The following is a 20,106-nucleotide window of genomic DNA, read 5'->3' as shown; positions in this document are numbered from 1 at the left end:
CCGAAGCGCCCGTTCACCCCCACACAGCCGCCCACAGTTCAATCCAGTGCTCTGTTCTGCCTGCCTGCCTGCCTGCCTTCGTTTCTGGTTGTTTCGGAGCAGCTTCGGCTGAGAAAAAGAGGCGAATAGTTATTATTTTCAGCCAAAGCTGCTCCGAAACAACCAGAAACGAAGGCAGGCAGGCAAGCAGGCAGAACGGAGCACTGGATTGAACCGAGGGCGGCTGTGTGGGGGTGAACGGGCGCTTCGGAGGAGCTGCGCCGACAGGAAGCCACCCTGCCGGCTTCTTTGAAGCAGTTTCTTCCTGGGCTGGTGGAGGAGCGAGAGAGCGACTGAGAGAGGAACGAGGCAGACACCTGAGGGATGAGGCTGAGGAAGGCAGGGCCAAGAGGCGGGGCTTCTCAGCCGTCCTGCAGGGACTTGTCCTGAGCCGCGGAGACAGTCGTGGGCCGCCACCACCCAGCGCTCAGTTTTGAAGGCGCTCCTCAGCCAAGCGCAGTTCCTGAATCTGCAGCTGAAACCCTCCGTTTAAATGTCCCAATAGAAGAGAATATCTGTCGCTCAGGGTTGCAATGAGGAGGCATTGGCGCTCCCTGAACTTGGTGGTTTGCTGGCAGATGTTTTATTACCCGACTAGGTAACAACATCAGATGTTACCTAGTCAGGTAATGAAACGTCTGCAAGCAAACCACCAAACTCGGACTCTTCCCCCCCTCCCCGGTCCTTGAAAAAGTGTTTCTGGGTGAAACTGGTCCCTGGTACAAAAAGGTTGGGGACCACTGCTTTAGAGGTGTGAATAGTGCCTGAAGCAGTTTAGTGCTATTGCTGATAGAGACACCAATGGAGAGGCTTGGATTGTTTCTTATTCTCAGGGAAGTTTTTCCTCTTTGATAGAAGTGACTTTTATTGTTAATTATTTTTAAAGAAGGGGGGGTACCTTCTTACAAGGGGAAGGTATAAAAGCACCTTTAACAGGTCAAAAACAAGCTTGTGGATTCTCATCTTTCTATCCAAATGTAAAGCAAACTATTGATTTCACTGAAGTTATTAGTAATTCCTGAGCGTTAGATATACTAAGATATACCAAGTGATTTAAATAACTCTATCCTGAATGTCCTATGGGCAGAAGAGTGGAATCTCTGCACACATTAGCATGGAATTTTTGTAAGAATTTACTTGAAAATTAAGTTTCATTGACCTTCTGAGGAAGAAATGGCAAACTGAAGACAGTTCCGTCGATGACCAGAGTGGAATGAAGAGCTGGCAAGTATAATTCCTCTCCGGACATAGTTTCTTCAGACTATGACTTTAGAATCTAGAGTTCATAATATATTCCCCCAAATTGTGTAATAACTCGGGTTTTTTCCCCCAATATAGATGTTTTTGTAATTCCGATGGAGACTTTCTGATTGGTGAGTTGCAAACTATTACTCTGAAAGTTTGTATACTGTTATTTCTTTTACAAACTGGAATGTTAATTGGGCCAATGAAAGAATATGAAGAATCTTCATTACACACTCAGATGACATGCTGATCAAATAAAATAAAGTTTTGCAAAGACAGGTGTCCTAGAACAAGATCCTGTAAATACTGTATATTCTTCCAATATTTTTTCCATATTAGAATTAATTAAAGGATATAATCTATGTCATCTAGACTGGCAAGTTTATCAGAAACTTAGAAAATTATCCAATTTCATAGCAGTTTCATAGAAAAAGTTTATTAGCAATCAGAGATTTAAAAAGGAAAAATTAGCCTGACTTGAAAAAAGGAAACCCAAATATCAAACATTATTTTAAATAGTTTGGGATTAATTCTATAGGCATCAAATAAAAGTTCTTGATACTCCAAGTCCAGCTTTTCTCCCATTATAATGCTACTTATTATAGTGACTTACTTTTTTGTCTCTTCAAGTCAATAGTCAATTCAGTTTATTGCAGTCATAGACCAGAGACCACAACAAATAAAAACACTCCGTAAAGATACAATTAAATATCATAGTATAAAATAATAAATAACAACTAAAACCTATGATAAAATCCAGTCTGTCGATTATAAATGGTCTAACTATACTAAAATCACAATCCATAAACCACGTGGCCCATTGTCAGTTTAATACTAAAAGGGAAAGGAATAAGCAGCGCAAAGAGTTTGCCATATTTGTTACATAATGTAATTATGGTGGATTAATCATGTGTTTCCAATGAATCCCCAGTGCAGAATCTAGCCACCTGCACTGTAGTTATGGGCTGTTCATACTTAAGCAGCCCCTGGAGATAACAGCCAGAATACCTAGCAATTATTGGCAGAATATGTTTTTCCCAAATCTCTGAGTAAAAAGAACATTGAAGGAGTACATGACCCACAGTCTCCGCCTCCATCTTCAAGTCAATGTTGACTCCTGGCAATTGCCTTAATAAGTCTCTGCCATTTTCTTGGCAGGATTTTAAATCTGGTTCACCCTTGTCTGCTTCCTAAGGCTCACAGAGAGGGGCTGGCCCAAAGTCACTCAGCTAGCTTTGGCCTGAGGTGGGACTACAACCCACAATTTCCCAGTTTCTAATCTGCTGCCTTACTGGCACTGGAACCACACTGGCTCTCACTATAGTGAGTAGTAATGCCTCCCAAATTGTTTCTGATTATAATTAGATGTTGCTTCCTCTGAATCAGGGTGACTTTGTGAAAATGTCAATTCATTCTGCATCTCACCATGATTACTCTTACAAAAGATTTTAATTCAATGAACTAAACCCAAAATATTTCAACCAGTTCATTTCGAACAAAATCCAAAGTCCATAATCAGATTGCATCCCAGTTATGAATGGCCATGTTTATAATATCCATGATTCTGGAAATTTATCCTGTGTTTCTAAATAATCATCAATCCTGGCAGTTCTGTTTCCACATCTTTAATGCCGCAGTCTTTGCCTTCCCTGTGATCTCAATATGTTGGTTGCTTATAGAAGCAACACTCAGGCATACCTAGTAGGAGTTTGGAATAAAACATAATATCAAAGGGAATATTAAAATATAGAAACTTAGAGATTTCAATATTTCTCCTAAATTTATTTTATAAAATTGACAATATAATTTAAAAATCAAGCACTTTTTAAATTACCACTATATTATCTGGGATAAACAAACATAATTCTGTGCTTGCATTTTCTTTATCCAGTACCACAGCAAGGCAAACTGCTCATCACTACAGAGTTTGGCAAGCTGCTAGTGGAACCAAATGAGATCTGTGTCATTCAGGTAAGCACTAGACCCATATGCCTATTCTTCACTCTTCAACTCATAATTCCTGAGTGAAATGGACAGAGGAACACTGATATGTATCCATGTTTGAATTTATTCCAAAAATATTATTCATTTATTCCTGCTTGTTATGCTTTTTCTAAAAAGATATGATTGTGTACCCATGTGTAACTTTTTAAGGTTTTAAGTAATGTGCACATATTTCCTTCTGATTGTTTATGTGCAAGACTAATACTGCATCATTTTAGAAATGTTTCATATACTGTCTCTCTCTCTCCCTCCCTCCCTCCCCTCTCCTTCTCACATCCCTCCCTCCCTACCCCCTCCCTCTCTCTCTCTGTGTCACTTAAAGATACACACAGATGTATCATATGTGTGAATAAGAGCCAGTTTGGTCTATTGGTTAAAAGCACCAAGGTAGAAATCAGATGTCCTATAACCTCACCTTAGGTATAAAAGTCTTCTGGATGAATTTGGGCCAGCATTCTCTCTCTCAGTCTATGACATAAGGCTCAGGTGACAAGCCAGCAGGCCATTCCTTTGGCAACCACTGGATCAATACTTGTGTCAACTCATAAAATATTTCTATGGTCTTTTTAGAGTTGCCAACAGATAGGGAGGGGGGAGCAGTGTAGCAACTTGCAAACCAAAACTGCATTCCATAAATGTTTTCAAAGATAGTAACTAGGTGACTGAAGTTTCTGCTGCGCAAAATTCTAACTGGACAGCATGATTGATGACTCTTGGCTATGGATGTGTCCCATTGGAGAATATGAATTAGGATACACCTGGGGGGTGGGAACAAGGGTCAAGGGTGACAATGAATTATGTGCCTCAGAGTCGGCTGCACCCAGGCAGTGCCAGACAGTTTAACTCCCAATAAATCCTTTTTAAGTTTTGGAAGTTTGGTTCGAGACTCATGATTTAAATGGGGGAGGGGTAACTGCTGGAATCCTGACAACTTGGTTGATCCAAAAAAACTTGGACCCTACATTTGTGAGAAAATGCTAGGAAGAAAAATAAATTCCATGCATCTGTCAAGTTTCTTTTACCACCACTCTAAGCATAACATAAGCTCAAGTATCTTCTTGCTTTCTCACAACACTTATATCCTACAGCTGAATCAAAGTTTGGGAAAAGTGCCTGTCTGCTTTGAGGGGAACCTCTTTGTACTGCAGTCTTTGTTCCTTCTTCAAGTGGCTTGCAGTTATTCACAACCAGCTCAAAAATTAGCACATTTTCAAATTAAGATAATCTTTGTATAGACAATAGAAAAATTTTCAGGGGAGAGCACTCAGGGTAAGTGTTCAGAAGTTATCATCTCAAAAGGATTTTATTAGGAGAAAAAGAAAAGAAATGTGAGTTATGAAATTGGAAGGCTTCTGAAAAGGAAAGTGGATTTTCAGTTGATACCACCTCACTTTGGAACTCCCTCCTGGCAGAGAGATCCTTCATTCCTCTGGGGTTTTGGGAAAATTACGCTGGACGATAGGAAAAGTGATGTTTGTGTCATCTACTTTTTATCTTTCTTGATTTTGTCATTATTATATCTATGTTCTTGAAGGTTGGGAGTTACTATTTTATGACAGCCTCCAGGAATTATAACATAGAAACAAAATAAATAAATAGCTACACGTTTTTGTAATATTAAGAGAAATTCAGATGCTTTTGTAGATACCTCCACCATCTGATAAACAGAGCTTTTTTGGTACTTTAATGCAATGCAAACTGCATTATTTTCAGAAGAACTTAATGGAGATAAGCTGGAATTTGATATATTCTCTGATAGTGTATTTTCATTTGGAACAATAATAATTAGTCCTAATGTTTACATTTGTATTTTGTCTCCTCCTTAGAAAGGAATGCGTTTTAATGTGGAAGTATTTGGAGAAACTCGAGGCTATATCCTAGAAATATATGGTGTACATTTTGAGTTGCCTGATTTAGGACCTATTGGTAAATATGCTAAATACTATTTCTGCTTCCAAAAATAATTATATCATTTTTCTTATTAGGACTATCTAGTAATATACATTTATTTAACACTCCTATCATGCATTAATGTTTTTATCTATAAGACACGTGGAACTGGTAACAAATGATTAATGACAGCAAAAAATAAAATAAAATGTAAAGTTATTTCCCAAGGTATGGAAGGTATTAAACCTAGTGCAAAGAAATGGATGAGCATCTCTGTTCTTCATAATGCTAATAAAGGCATTGAGAAAACAACTACTGGTATTAGTCATAACAATAACTGTAATTCTGTTGCTGCTTGCTGGGAATTTTGAGAATAGTGATTTAAATAGCCTTTGGGGAAAACAGATGTACATGATGATATTATGCACTGAATCAAAATATGCACATTTATAGTTCTTTCAGTTTCTGACTGTGCCAATGTTGCTACAATTTATCAGAATTCATTTTCCAGTTTGATTTCTCTTGATTGCAACCAACCACATTTTTGATCTATATTATTTTCCACATCTCTGAAGAGAGAGGGCAATAAAATAAAGAGGCTGAAACAATCAAAACCATTATTATGATCATATAGCTAGAAATAAATTCCTGTACAGTTAAAACTACTACATGTAGTCCTCACTTAGTGACCATTTCAGTGACCATTCAAAGACAGCACTGAACAAGGAGTCTTATGGCTGGTCCTTGAAGATGCCAGCATTGCAATGTCCCCACAGTCACATGGTTGCAATTTGGATGCTTAGCAACTGGTGCTCAATCATGATGATCTCAGCGTCCCTCCGTTTGCAATCTTCTGCTTCTGAGGAGCAGTGTCAGTGGGGAAGCTCTCAGGAAGTCTTAGTCATGTGTTGTGGTCATGAGACATCACACTTAATGATCCTGTGTAATTTGCTTAACGACCGCAACCAGACCCACAAGAACTGCCATCCAAGTTAGCATAGTCTATATTATTATTTTTTGTTTTCTGTCACATTGCTTAGCAACAATTTCTTGTCCCAGTTACAGTTATTTATTTTATTTTTTTTTTTTATTTTTTTTTATTTTTTTAATTTTTTATTTGCATATATTTCTTCAAACACAAGAAAATAGAGTGCATATTAGCCTTTCCACTGTGCTTTGATGTCAAAGTTGTTAGACAGCTGTTGAGTAGTGCCAGAGAGGGCTTCCTGGATTTAAGCCTGCCAGTTAATAGATGAAGAAAATCAGCATGCACAGGAAGAAGTGGGTTTCTCATAATTTTGTTGTACTCATTCACTAAGGCTTCCTACCTTCGTAGAGCTGGTGGTGCAATGTGGCTCAAGACGGGGAGCCAGTAAGTAGGAGTAGATTTTATGCAACCACTTATGATCCTCATTGTATCATTTAGTCTAGCATCGATCTTGCTAGTGTGGCAGCTATTAAGCCAAACAGGTGCAGTATTCAGCTGTGGAGTAGACCAGGGGTCCCCAACCACTGGGCCGCGGACCAGTACCGGTCCGTGGATCATTTTCTACTGGGCCGACAGTTTGCTGGGCGCTGCCATCTTGTTTTGACAGACATGATATTCTTTGGAATTTCAATTTTTTGGGGGAATCAGCCCTGCCCCACCCTTTCCCCCCCTTTCTTCTCCTCCTTCCCCTCCCCTCAGAGGACCCCTGAGTCAGGAGTTGATACTGCCCGGCGCGGCTCCACGCGGCTCCAGTCCCGCGTTGCCTCGGGAAGGGAAAGGCAAAAAGGAAGAGCCGCGGCAGCACTTTGCAAAGAGGACTGGCGAAGGCGAAGCGGCTTTGCAAACGATTCCTGGCTGCCCAGATGTAAATAAACAGTTTTTGCCCGGGAAGCCCATTCTCACAAGTTTAAAAGGCTCATGTAATAATACGCCTTTCTCTTACCCCCCCCCCCAAACGGGGCGCGCTTCAACGACTCCTCAGGCCGCTCGCTCTTTCAAAAGTGTGAGGCGGGAGTCAGTTGCAGGAAAAACCGAGCCAAGGAGCGAGGACACAAGTCGCAACCGCAAGGCTAGTGGTGGGCGGAGTGGGGGGGGGAGAAGACTATTATTCCTGTTATTTTCACGCTGTGGGGATAGTGAGTGGGTGTTTGAGTGGGTGTTCTGTGTGTGGGCGTGTGCGTGCGCATGCGCGCGCTGATGCCGGGTGAGAGCTGCCTTTGGGGTTATAGAGCCGCCGCCTCTCGCCGAACTACCCGCGCCGGACGCAAAAAAGTTCTCCGTGGGGAGGAAAGTGGACCCACGTCACGCCCCGGGTCTCTTGTCCCCCACCTCCCCCCAGCTGTCAGGTGCCTGCGCGATCAGCCCGGAGGAGCCCTGCCGCCTTTAGTCCGCAGCTCGGAGGATCTCATGCAGGGGGGGCGAGGAAGAGCCCGAAAGCACCAGCTGAGGCTTCCGTGCAGGGAGGGGAGGAAATGCCTTGTCATGCGTGCTGATGCCAGTACCGGGCCGCGGATCATTTTGTGATGCCGGTACCGGGCCGTTGCACAAAAAAGGTTGGGGGCCACTGGAGTAGACCAACTCTAGTGCTGATATTCTGAGAGTAGAGGCTGAGGCTCCCCATCTTGATCCTCTTAGTTTCTGGAGTAAGTTGTTCCTGGTATTGGTTTTAGCAGACATTCTCTAGGTGTTTCTTAGAGGAGAAACTCACTGACAAAACTCACTAACTGGAAAGGATGTACTTGGATTCCCACCATGGAACCTCTGCCACAAAACTTCTTTTGGATGTGATAGATAAATTTGAATGGGTCATCACAATGAAGAGTCAAATCCATTATTTCAGTATTTTCATTAGTTGCTTGACTAAAATAGTAAATGGAACACTTATAAAATTTGAGAATGACAAATATGGATTGTTTTGTATCCTTGAAAACTGGAAGAAATTTCATAACCAGGTACATAAGGATTGGACTAAAAGTTACAGAATGAAAATTGTTGAAATCAATGTGATATAGCTGCAAAATATAAATGCAATTTTATGCTGCATTAATAGAAGTGTAATTTTCAATTCATAGAAGGTAAAACTTCCAATGTATCATGCATTGATCAGACCCCACTTTGAGTATTCTGTCCTGTTGTGACATGTTTTAACAAGAATTCAAGAAATTAGGATAATTCAGAAAAGGGCAAAAAGGATGATGGAAGGTGCTAAGTATGTTTAACCTTCAAAAAAGATAACTGAATGTGGATATGATTGTACTCTTGAAATATTTGAATGCATGTCTTATAGAAGGGTGTTATGCAGAAAAATGGAGGAATATTTTCCATGGAGTCGTGATGGGCCAGACACAACTTCACAACTAACAATATGCAGAGAAAAAAATTCTCTTGTTCCAGAGTGGAAGGCATAGAATAATGCATTTAAACTTAGATGAAGCCAGATTCTGATTCAATGTTAAAAATGTTAAAAATACTCCACAGAACGCTATACATGAGGCATTTTATGAAAATGAACTGGAAACTAATATAGCAATTAGGTTTCTCACTGGGATTGGCTAATGTGAATGTACTATGCCATTTTTTACCATCTAGACTGGCTGGCTGTTTTGGAGCCAAAATGCTGGTTTTAAAGCCCTATATAGCTTAGAACCGGGTTACCCAAAGCAGTGGTGGTATTCTACCAGTTCAGCCCGAGTCTGCTGAGCTGGTAGCACCAATGAGCAGCGGAGATCGAACCAGTTCTCTCCTGCGTTCTGCTGTTGGGTCCACCCGCTTGCCCGTGCTCCCTTTATTTCCTGCTTTTGAAGCACAGCTGCTTTGCGCGGCACAGCAGATTGCCCACGCGCACCCAAGCCACGCCCACCGAACCGGTGGTAAAAAAAATTGAAATGCACCACTGACCCAAAGGGCTTTCTTTTCTTTTCTTTTCTTTTGTAAATTTTATTTGAGTTTTCACAAAGAAAAAAAATACAAATAAAACATCTTTTTTGAAAGTAGCATAATCCCGGGTTACATTTCTTCGTACAGACACAAATTCGACTTCATGCTCATTTTTATATTCTATATTCTATCTTATTACTGTTTTACATTTTCAGCATAGCTTCTCCCCTCTTTTAATTTTCTCAATTTTATTTTAATTATCTCATCTCAATTCAAATCATTATATTTATATTTTTTGTCTGTCCTGTTTCAATTATCTATTATCTTTTCTCATTAAACAAAATTTCTCCTGTAGTTACTGATTGGAGTATGACACCTTTATATCTTTTAAGTTTATCAATTTAACTCTTATTTAGGCTTCAATATATTCCCTAAAGTTATAACATTCAATATAATACATAACTTCCATTCGGATTCTGCTTGGTACATTCTTAAAATACACACTATATTCTTAAAAAAAGAAAAAATTATAAATGTATGTAATTAAAACAACACATTCCATTCTAATTCAATTCTATCAGTAATATTAATATTCATTAAAATCTTAACTTCTTTACCATTACTTTTCAATTAAATATCATACTTCTATGGGAACAATTATAAGCTTTCCATAATTAATTCCCCCCGCTTCACTTATATTTTATAAAACATTAACTAATTAAGATGTTCCCGTTCCTTCCTAGTTCAATTTTCTCATTTATTTTATTTCACTTATTTTATTAACAAACATTTCACTAAACTACACTATTTTATCCCTCATTTTAATCATACATTGTTTCCAATTTTCTAAAGTTATTTCTATTACTAATATAACAATACAATCTTATGTACCTTTACAGAATCCCTTTTTCAGTTAAATTTTCACCCATTATCTCTAAATAGGTCCTGTTTCTCTATATCTTGTTCCGGTCCTTTGTAACTTCTTTTCCTTTCCTTCTTCCCTCTCTTCTCTCTCCCCTTTTTACCCCCTTGTCTCTCTACCTCTATTTCTCTCTTCTGTATTCCCCTTTTCTGTTGCTTTCCAGTATTATACTTATTTTTCGAATTATTTTTCTTTTCTTTGGTTGTTTTTTTAAGTCTTAAATTCTCCATTCTCTTCCCCCCCTTTCCTTTTTCTTCCCCACATAAAATTACTTGTTCATTAAAGATGGCTTCTTCTTTGTTCCAATCTTCTTGTTCTGCAGGCATTTCTTGTTGTTTCTCATAGTTCCAAATCTCCATTTCCAAGAACTGAAATACGAAGCCAAAAGAACCTCTCCCTTCTTGTGCATCTTCTTTGTACTTTTTAAGCTCCATTTTAAATTCATCTAGAAGTGATGCCATTGTATAAATTAAATCCAAATACACACAGGCTGTTTCTTTTTGCTATTTTTTTTTCACTTTCTCTTCCTGGGGTTACTGTTTAGTTACAAAGTTTTAGTTAAAATGTATCTTTTAGAAGTCTTATTGAAGTTTTACTGTAGATTCTTTTTAATTCCAGGCAGTCTCCTCCCTCTTCCAGATCCTGCCCTTATTCTTTTTCTCTCCCTTCCTGCTTATGAAAAAAAAAAAAATAGTGTCCAGAAATCCTTATTATCCCTTTGACATTTTGTTTTATTTTCAGCTTAATTGCCTGTAATGTCAAAGCGGATTTTTCCGATTTCTTATTTAAGTCTCTTAGTTGTCAGTATAGGGAAGGGAAGAGAAGAAAAAAAAAACCAAACCTTTCCCTTTTCACTTTCCTTTGCTGCTTCCTACTCTTCTTTGGGAGCGATGTTATTTTTTTGTAAGTTTAAATTCCAGGGTACCTTAGTTGTTGCTTTTACAATTTAACCCGGTCAGCCAAAACTTTCACTTCTTATCTTCCTCCTGCACATTCTTTTCCGGTCAAGTTCTTCTTTGTGGTGGCCATTTCTGACCACCGCTGCAACCGCCTTCGGGAAAAGGAGTAATGGCCAACTGAGGAGAGATGCGGCTCTCCTCAACCCTGCTGGCAGTCTCCCCCCTCTTCACCACCTCTATAGGGTGGCTTAGTCCCGAAACCAGCCGGCTCGGGGCGCTCCAGCGGTGAGCCCAGACCGAAACCGCGCACGATCACGGATTTCTGTCTGTCACCGAAGAGACTTCAAACCGGAAGCCCAGGGCTTTCTTTTATTGTAAAACTCTTAACTGGACTTAAAGATCATCTAAATAGGGGAGAGCTTTTTCTATAGGAGCACCCTATTTATGGAATGCCCTCTCCTGGATGGCTTAACTGGTCTTCACACTAAAATAAGACTTATTTTAATTCACATTGTTTTATATGAATTTTATTTGAATTTTAGACCTTGCAGTTGACTACTTTTTATGAAGTTTTTATTTTGAATTTTATTCTTTAAAGTTGTGTTTTTAGTGTGTCTAATGGTACACTATCAAGTGACCATGATTAGACTGATCTCAAATTTCAAATATACAAATGGTTTCAAAGCCTTTATGATTATTATTTTTTAGGAGCCAATGGATTAGCTAATCCACGAGACTTCCTTGTGCCGGTCGCCTGGTACGAAGAAGGCCAAACAGCTGAGGGTTACTCAGTGATCACCAAGTACCAAGGGAAACTCTTTGAGGCAAAACAGGTGGGAAATTAGAATATAGAGAATTAAGAATTTCATTAAAAATTAGTTTGGAGAGGTTCAGATATTAACCTAGCCCACAACTAGGCTTTTCTTCAAAACAAGTGAATGTTTTTTCAAAGCACTTTTTAACTTGAAACAAAGCTGAACGCTTCTGGAACTCAACACTGAAATTCATTTTTTGGGTAGAGGAACTAAAAAATATTTTAAAACCCCACACATTTTCTGCTTTAACTGATAGAAAAATATAAGGCCCTCTCCACACAGTATATTTTTTTCAGAGAAATTGAAGCACTTGCTTTTATTACATTTAAAGATAATTAACAGTAAAAACAAGGGATTAGGGTGAGGTGCAAGTCAAGTTTAAAGCAGAATCTGTGACTAGCTGCAGAAAGAGCTAGTATAACTGGAATAGCATCAATGATGGAAGAGGAAAATATGTATTGATGATGGTTGCACTATCCTAGTTTCATGTGGATCACCTTTTGCAATTTTCTTCCAAGAAAGTCAATGGGGAAGCCAAATTCATTTAACAACCATGTCACCAGTGCTAACCAGTGCTAACAATTTCAGCAATTCACTTAACTGTGACAAAAAAGGTAGTAGAAATGGAGCAAAACCTGCTTGAAAACTCTCTTGGCTTAGCAATGGAAATTTTGGACTCAAACTGAGGTCTTATCTGTATGACAGTGCAACCACCTATTCCAGTGGTGGGTTCCCTTTTGCTGAATGTGTTCGAATCTCTCTGTGTCTGTCTAAGATGCTTTAATATGGATTACTGCCCTGAACAGGATTGGCCACCTGGCTTCATGACCCAGCTCCATGATTCTAGTCAGACATATAAGTGAGATGGACATCTATGTACATTGAAATAAATAATGTTTTCCTACTTCTAAATTCTATTGACACTTTTATAACTTGTTTCTTCCTATATTTATGCATCTTTGCATTAATCGTTACTCTTATTTTTGTCAATCAGAAATTAGATATGAGTTTTACAACAAAATACTGGTCCATCCCGTACCACAAATGCTCTGTTTATTATCTTCAAGCAGAGTGCTCTGCTTTCCCTAAATATTTCTTTTCAGCAAATACCCAACATTTAAAAGCTGCTGAACATACTCCATCTGAGGGATGAGGGGTGGCCCAGGCTCTGCCTCTGTCTGTCTCTCTGCCAGCTCCATTCCCTCTTCCCCCCTAGGAGCTCCCAGGTTGCCCTGATGCTGACCCTGACTCCCACGCTTCCTCCTCCTCCTCTGACTCGGCTGCTGGAGGGGCCATTGGGCCAACAGGCCACAACATTCGGTAAAAAGTGGCCAGGACAGAAGGAGAAAGATCTGCTCTCCTCATCTGACGCAGGGAATGCAGACACTGGTTTGTACACTTCACTAAGGATGACATGTGGAGAGACCAGTTCAGATTGTTAGTTACTTGCACCCCCAGATACTTGATACTGTTGACCATCTCTACAGCTGCAGGCTTGATACTGAGTGTAGTAAGACTACGCCAGCTCTTTCTAAAATTTACAGTGATCTCCTTTGTTTTATTAACATTTAGAACCAGGTTACTTTATTGGAACTATGGGAGTCAACGAAACGAGTTGCTGGTTTTCCAGTTTGCTTCTGCTGGTTAATTATCAATGGATGAGGAGCATTACTGGCAGATAATGCTTTTAAGGAAAATACAAATGTTACACTCCCAAGGTGGAGTCCCTCTGGAAAAACTGGAAAATACGGCTGCTGCTGCTGTATTTCATTATAGTTATATTGTAATGGTAATTTGTATTATAAATTTACTGTATGCTTTATCTATGTTGTCAGCTCCTGTGGTCTCCCCTCCCGCCCAGTATATTTTGTTAATGTGGTTTTGGATATCAGACACTTTCCATGTCTTAAGATAGCTGTGTTGTTTAATCTTTCAGAACTGCTCTCCCTTCAACGTTGTGGCTTGGCATGGGAATTATACACCGTACAAGTACAATCTCAGCAATTTCATGGCCATAAATTCTGTGGCTTTTGATCATGCAGTAAGTTCTTGATAATTCTGCTCTTAGAATACTTTGGTTAGTCCTTTTGAATTAAACAAAGCAGACTTCTGATTTCAGGAAGCCTCAAATAAATTACAAGCTTCTGCTTTGTAATTTACACGGAAATCAAAGAGATTTAATTATGATTTACAATTATGACTCCGAATTTGCCTTAAACGTTTTTTTATTTTTCAGATTAGCACAATTGTTTTAATAATGGCCAATTCCCCACACCCCACTTTTTTTTAGGATCCTTCCATCTTTACTGTCTTAACTGCAAAATCAAACCGTCCTGGAGTGGCAATTGCAGATTTTGTTATATTTCCACCCCGCTGGGCTGTGGCCAACAACACTTTCCGTCCACCTTATTATCACAGTATGTATGTCATTTTTGCTGTGTGGATTTCACATAGATAGTTCTTGACTTACAGTCACTTAACAATTGCTCAAAGTTATGACAGAGCACCTCAAATGTTGGGGGGGAAAATCAGGACTGTGTGTTAAGTTCCACTTTTGCTGTTTTATTGCTTATGCCTATACCTAAGATGCTACACTTGATCTTAGCCAAAAGGCCGAGAAGTAATACTCTGGTTTCTCTTCAGATCATATAAATTTATACCTAAGAATCTAGTCAAAGGTCACCTCTAAATTGGCACTAGATAAAAGTGAATAGAATTCAAGAGAGGCTGCACTTGGACCACTTATGGGAACGTAATGACTCCAAGCTGATGCCTCTCTTGACACTGCCCCCAGGATCTGCTTCTCCTTCTCCTACACCAAACCTACTTGTGACTGGTTTTCAGAGTTATATCAGCCGTGCACACACATTTTCATTTGGGATATTGGGCAACTGCCTCACCTTTATAGCCATTTGCAGTGCTCTTCAGTTACGTGACCACATTTTGACATTTTCTGATAGTTTCTGGCATTTACTTCCAGTTTATGGCAAAAAGAGTACTGGGAGAAATGGATTTGCTTAACAACAAAATTAATTTAAGAACTGTAAAAAAATGGTTGTAATTTCAAATCTAATGATGTGCTGCCTTGACTTACAACCCAACAATTTGCAGCTGTAATTCCAGAGTTAATTATCATTATAAGTCGAGGGTTATCTGTATTTGAAGATACAGAAAACTTACTAACAGAATTTTATAACTAGGCCAGATGCCTGAAAGATCCCTGATAAAGGGCTGCAAATTCCAATTCTTGGAAATACAGAATATACTAAAGTGAAGGGAAGGAAGAAATATCCATCCTGCTGTTTGCTTCTTCTGAAAAACAACACCCAGTGTGACTTTGGACAGTTCTGGTTCTGTACAACTAAATGCTAATACCAAATTTGTAGTGGTCTCTTTTCGTATGTTTCAAAGTCAGGCCAGACTTAAGCTACTACAATTTAATAGATCAAATCTCAATAAATTTAAATAAATTTTCTTTTAAAAAATTCACAGGGAACTGTATGAGTGAATTTATGGGCTTGATCAAAGGGAGTTATGAAGCAAAGGAACAAGGATTTTTACCAGGAGGAGTCACCCTGCATAGCATGATGATACCGCATGGACCAGATGCTGAATGTTTTAAGAAGGCCAGCACAAGCAAGCAGGAGCCTGAGAAAATTGCAGAGGGAACTATGGTAAGCATTTGGAAAATCTAAGAATTTTCACATTAATGTGGAAGTTGATGTTATGACCCAGGTGGTTAAGGCAAGGCAGGCCTAGAGAGTCTTTTATTGCTCTAAGAAAATGTTCCAGCAAATGGCCATCCAACGACCAGTAAGGTTCTACCCCACACTACCCAGAAGGCAGCCAGCCTCAGTCCCCCAAACAACAGCCTGCATATAACAAAAAATTCCACAGAATAGGAGCACGCTCACAGCAAGGTCTAGGGTTCCAGGTCCAGTCGACCCAGGTGAGTCCATGAGGCAAACTATAGTCCACAAGGCAAAGGCAAGGCACAGTCCTCAGAGCAAAGGCAAGGTACAAAGCAAAAGGCAGTTCTCAAGGAGAGAAAAGGCAAAAGGCAGTCTTCAAGGCATGGCAAGGCAAGACAAAAGGCACTAGTCAAAGCCGGGAAGTGTAAGCCAAAACAAACTATTGTTCCTGGCAAAGACTAACTCCCCACGGCTTCTCAAGTCAATCCACTCCAGTTTCTTGTGAGGAGGGATGGGGCCACCTTTTCTTGAGTAACCTCATAGCCCTTCTCTGAGCTTGCCTATGCTCCATGCCCTTGGATTGAGTAGAGGCGGCAGCTGTTCTTCATCAGAGGAGATCTACTCTGTCAGCACCACTGCCTTTCAGCAGTCCATCCTCCCCTATGTCTGTGAGGGCAAACAGCTCTCCATCCAGTTGACCACCTCCCCCAATGCCTAAGTGGCCTGGGACAGCATCGTCCTCAGCCCCCGGCTTCCTCCAATGGGGCTATGACAGCTACCCACATATCTCAGTGGTTAGGACCCTGGACTTGTTGGCTGGTAAGCTGACAACCCGGTTCAGGACCCGAGCACCATGTGACAGGGTGACTCCTGTTATTTGCCTGGCTCCTGCCCACCTAGCAGTTTGAAAGCATGCAAATGCAAGTACCGTATATGCCGGCGTATAAGACGACCCGGCATATAAGACGACCCCCCAACATTTCCACTCAAAATATAGTTTGTTATATACTCGCCCCTTCTTCCGCACGCCTTCCACTTTTGCACTTTTTTTTTTTTGAGGCACTTTTGTCTACCGTGGAAGCGAATCCCGTGAAGCTGAAAGGAGCAGCCAGCCTTCTCCCAGCTCCCAAGGAAGCGAGGCTCGCACCGCCCGGGCTCCGCTGAGGTATCCGGCTGGGGCTGTCAGGAGTTGTTACCGCTGGCGCGGCTCCGCGGCTCCAGTCCGCGTTGCCTCGGGAAGGAAAGGCAAAAAGGAAGAGCGCGGCGCGCTTTGCAATGGCAGCAGCGGCTCCTGGTTTTGCCTTTCCTTCCCGAGGCAAGCGGGACTGGAGCTGCGCGGAGCCGCGCCAGCGGTAACAACTCCTGACAGCCCCAGCCGGATACCTCAGCGGAGCTCGGGCGGTGCGAGCCTCGTTTCCTTGGGAGCTGGGAGAAGGCTGGCTGCTCCTTTCGGCTTCACGGGATTCGTTTCCACGGTGCGCAAAAGTGCCTCAGCCGCGGGCAGCCACAGTGCTTCCCAATTACTATTTGCCGGCGTATAAGACGACCCGGCATATAAGACGACCCCCCCAATTGGAGGCATCTTTTTCAGGGCAAAAAAGTCGTCTTATACGCCGGCAAATACGGTACATAAATAGATACCTCTTCAGTGGTAACAGCATTCCCTGATGTTATGCTGGCCATGTGACCACAGAAATTCTTTGGACAGCGCTGACTCAATGGCCCTTGAAATGGAGATGAGCACCACCCCTTATAAATGGCAATGATGAGCAGAGTAAAATCTGCAGGGACTCATCCTGCCCACACTGAAACTGAGAGCCTTTTCTTTTCTCAGAAAAAAAAAATTAAACAAAGTTTATAATCTCATAACTTTTTGGAATATTAAGATGGGAAAAAATATAGATAGTGGCAGTTGCGTTGACAATTCTAAAGAGAACTGTATGCATGAATGGAAGCACAGCTAGTTGGAGTTCTAATGAGGAAATCTGCCTATATTCCTCATTTTATGCTGAGCTGAGGAAACCAACAATTTGCTCTTTCATAAGACTCTAAATACATATTTGTAAAAAGTGTTTTAATAGTTTATTTCAGCATGTCTGCCTTTAACTCTGATTGTATGTAAACCATCACTTTTATTTTATACACTAAGACACCGTAAGCATCAAATTTATTAAAGAAAATATTTCCTATTACAATTTTAAACTGCTACAAAACTACAAATCTTTGCAATTCTCATATGAATACTTGTTGTCCACTGAGCTCATGGAATAGCCCATTTCACTGCACAGTACCACTTCCTGCTAAACTTGTTTTAGTTAAGATATGTTCATAAACTAAATTTTTGACAATCAGCTCAATAATTCCTAGTTTTTCTAACATTTTATTTCATATTAAAATCTAACTTCTTTGCAAAATTATACAAAATATAACAAGCCAAACAGTGGTGGGATTCAAATTTTTTTTTACCACCGGTTCTGTTTGGTGGGTGTGACAGGGGAAGGATACTGTAAACTCTCCAGTCAGAGGTGGTATTTGCCAGTTCTCCGAGCTACTCAAAATTTCTGCTGCCGGTTCTCCAGAACTGGTCAGAACCTGCTGAATACCACTTCTGAAGCCAAATGATAAAATGAGCACCAACATATGATAAAAGCAAAAATAGCAATAACATCACTCAAATTAGTTAATAGTGTACAATAGGCAAAGTGGTAATTTTTTTGTCCATTTCATTCAAAACAAATACTGTTCTACTTACTTATGCCTTCTGTTTTTTTCCCCAAGGCCTTCATGTTTGAATCTTCCCTTAGCTTGGCTGTGACCAAGTGGGGGCTGAAAACCACCTTGGATAAGAATTACTACAAATGTTGGGAAGCGCTGAAAATCAATTTTAATGCCAAATGTAAATGAAGATACCATAAGTATCCACATCCAATTTCTTCATTCCCAAGTAGTTCAAGAAAATCATGGAACAATATCTTAACCATTTTGTATAAACATCTGAAAGAATGAATGTCTAGCATCTGAAAAATTAAAATCACTAATGTGAACTGTTGATGTAAAACTGTCCATTATGAAATTGGGAATATCTGTAACATCTTTTATGAGGTGATTTCTCAGGCACATAATATATCATTGAGCTCTAGAGTGAGAAATTGCCATTTAGGGAGGGATGCATAATCTCTCATTTTGAGACAAATCTATGTTTATGTTCAGTTGAATTCTCTACACAACACAGCAGATATTTCTGCTGCCCATCTCTTTTGCAAAATAAAATAGCTGTAATTTATGTTTCATCAGGACAGAATGCAATTAACTCACCAGGCTCATTTTCAGGGCTACTAGTCCACTTCGTTTTTATGAAAAAGCACAGAGGCTAGAAAGAAAAACTGGTGGTGGTGGGGGAGTAAAAGAGAGAAACAGCATCTTTTTGGTTCTTCTTGGAACATGTATGGTTTGCTGAAACAGTAAATCAAAAATCAAAATTCAGAGAAAAAGGTGCTATGGCCCAAAATTGCAGAAAAGGTGGATTGGAAAGGATCAGGAGAGAGAAAGGAGAAAGACAGAGTCTGAATGGCAGACCGAAATGTAATGGGGGAATGTGGAGAGAGAAGCGGTATCAGGAACATATGATACAGTCCATGTAATCTGGAACTTTATATTATATCAAGGTTAGGATATGTTCCCTAAAATCCTATTAAGTGTCAGCTGGAATCCTGCTTTTCCCAATTGCTGGTGGAACTCTTGCTAGAAAGTTCAAGCTAAAATAGGAACTGAATAATTCTACTTTATTACCCCAAATTACTGGAATACCATTTTTTCTATTTTATTATTTTAAATGTATCTGAAGGAGCCTTTTTTGTTGTCCCTAGCATCCTTTGTTAATCTAAGTGGTTCTGACTTTTAGCTTTCATCACAGCATCTAAAAATCTAGGCCACCTATATGTATTCTTAATTACTTGCTTCTTTTTATATTTTATATTATAGGTGCCTTTTTAAAATTCTTTCCAGTCTAGTAGAACTTGGAGAAAAGATTAGGTGAAGAGGATTACAATTTTACTTGTCAACAAGGTAACTCCAAAACATAGTAGGGTCAAATGTAGGGTTGGGGATGAAGGAGAGATTACAGGTAACAACTGAATATGGGCCGCTAGATCAAGACAAGGACTGCAGAGAAAAACATTCCTCAAAAAAAAAAAAAAAAAATTCTGCAATGCATTCCAGCTCTGGACAGTTAGCTAGAACTGATGCTGTGAGAAAGGACTTCAAGGTTGGTCAAGAACATTATTTGAACTGAGACCTACATGGTTGGATTGGAGATTGTTAAAATGTGCTCCAGATGGCAACCAGAGGGCACTGATGAAGACTCTCTTCCCAAGAATGTGAGAATGGGGGGACCTCTCCTTTTGTAAGGGGTTGCAACTGCAACTCAAGTAAAGACGTTGCCTTTCTGATTGCCATTAGGAAAGAGCTAGATAGGCCAGAATAATTTATTTAGGGAATAGCAGGGATGAATGTTGATAAGTTTATTCACACACTGCTAAGCCCTCAGAGATATTTCCACACGATAGCTTATCCTGTAATTAGAATATAGGAAAGTGGATGCAAACACTTTAATGGTTTTGAAAAAGATCTATATACAGACATATGTCTTAACTACTACTACCATGCCCATCATTTAAATTAAAATGGTGTTTATTAGGGCTGTATATTGCTACAGATTGAAAAACACCCACATTTA

General features: G+C 39.9%; 1 protein-coding gene across 1 annotated transcript in view; it reads left to right on the top strand.

Annotated features, from left to right (window-relative positions):
* Nucleotides 1–18,415, top strand: part of HGD (homogentisate 1,2-dioxygenase) — a 33,637-nt gene extending 15,222 nt beyond the window's left edge. The window contains exons 7-14 of the mRNA XM_026675440.2: nt 1,378–1,412; nt 3,176–3,255; nt 5,115–5,214; nt 11,573–11,697; nt 13,616–13,720; nt 13,970–14,096; nt 15,172–15,353; nt 18,150–18,415. Of these exons, the coding sequence (XP_026531225.2) occupies nt 1,378–1,412; nt 3,176–3,255; nt 5,115–5,214; nt 11,573–11,697; nt 13,616–13,720; nt 13,970–14,096; nt 15,172–15,353; nt 18,150–18,275 (880 nt within the window). The 3' untranslated portion in view covers nt 18,276–18,415. The remainder of the gene's footprint in view (nt 1–1,377; nt 1,413–3,175; nt 3,256–5,114; nt 5,215–11,572; nt 11,698–13,615; nt 13,721–13,969; nt 14,097–15,171; nt 15,354–18,149) is intronic.
* The last annotated feature ends 1,691 nt before the right edge of the window (nt 18,416–20,106 follow it).

Source organism: Notechis scutatus, chromosome 2 (assembly GCF_049901735.1).
Source record: "Notechis scutatus isolate UNSWTSFEM ecotype Mainland chromosome 2, rNotScu1.2, whole genome shotgun sequence".
Classification (NCBI taxonomy): domain Eukaryota; kingdom Metazoa; phylum Chordata; class Lepidosauria; order Squamata; family Elapidae; genus Notechis; species Notechis scutatus.
This window is presented reverse-complemented; position numbering and strand designations above follow the sequence as displayed.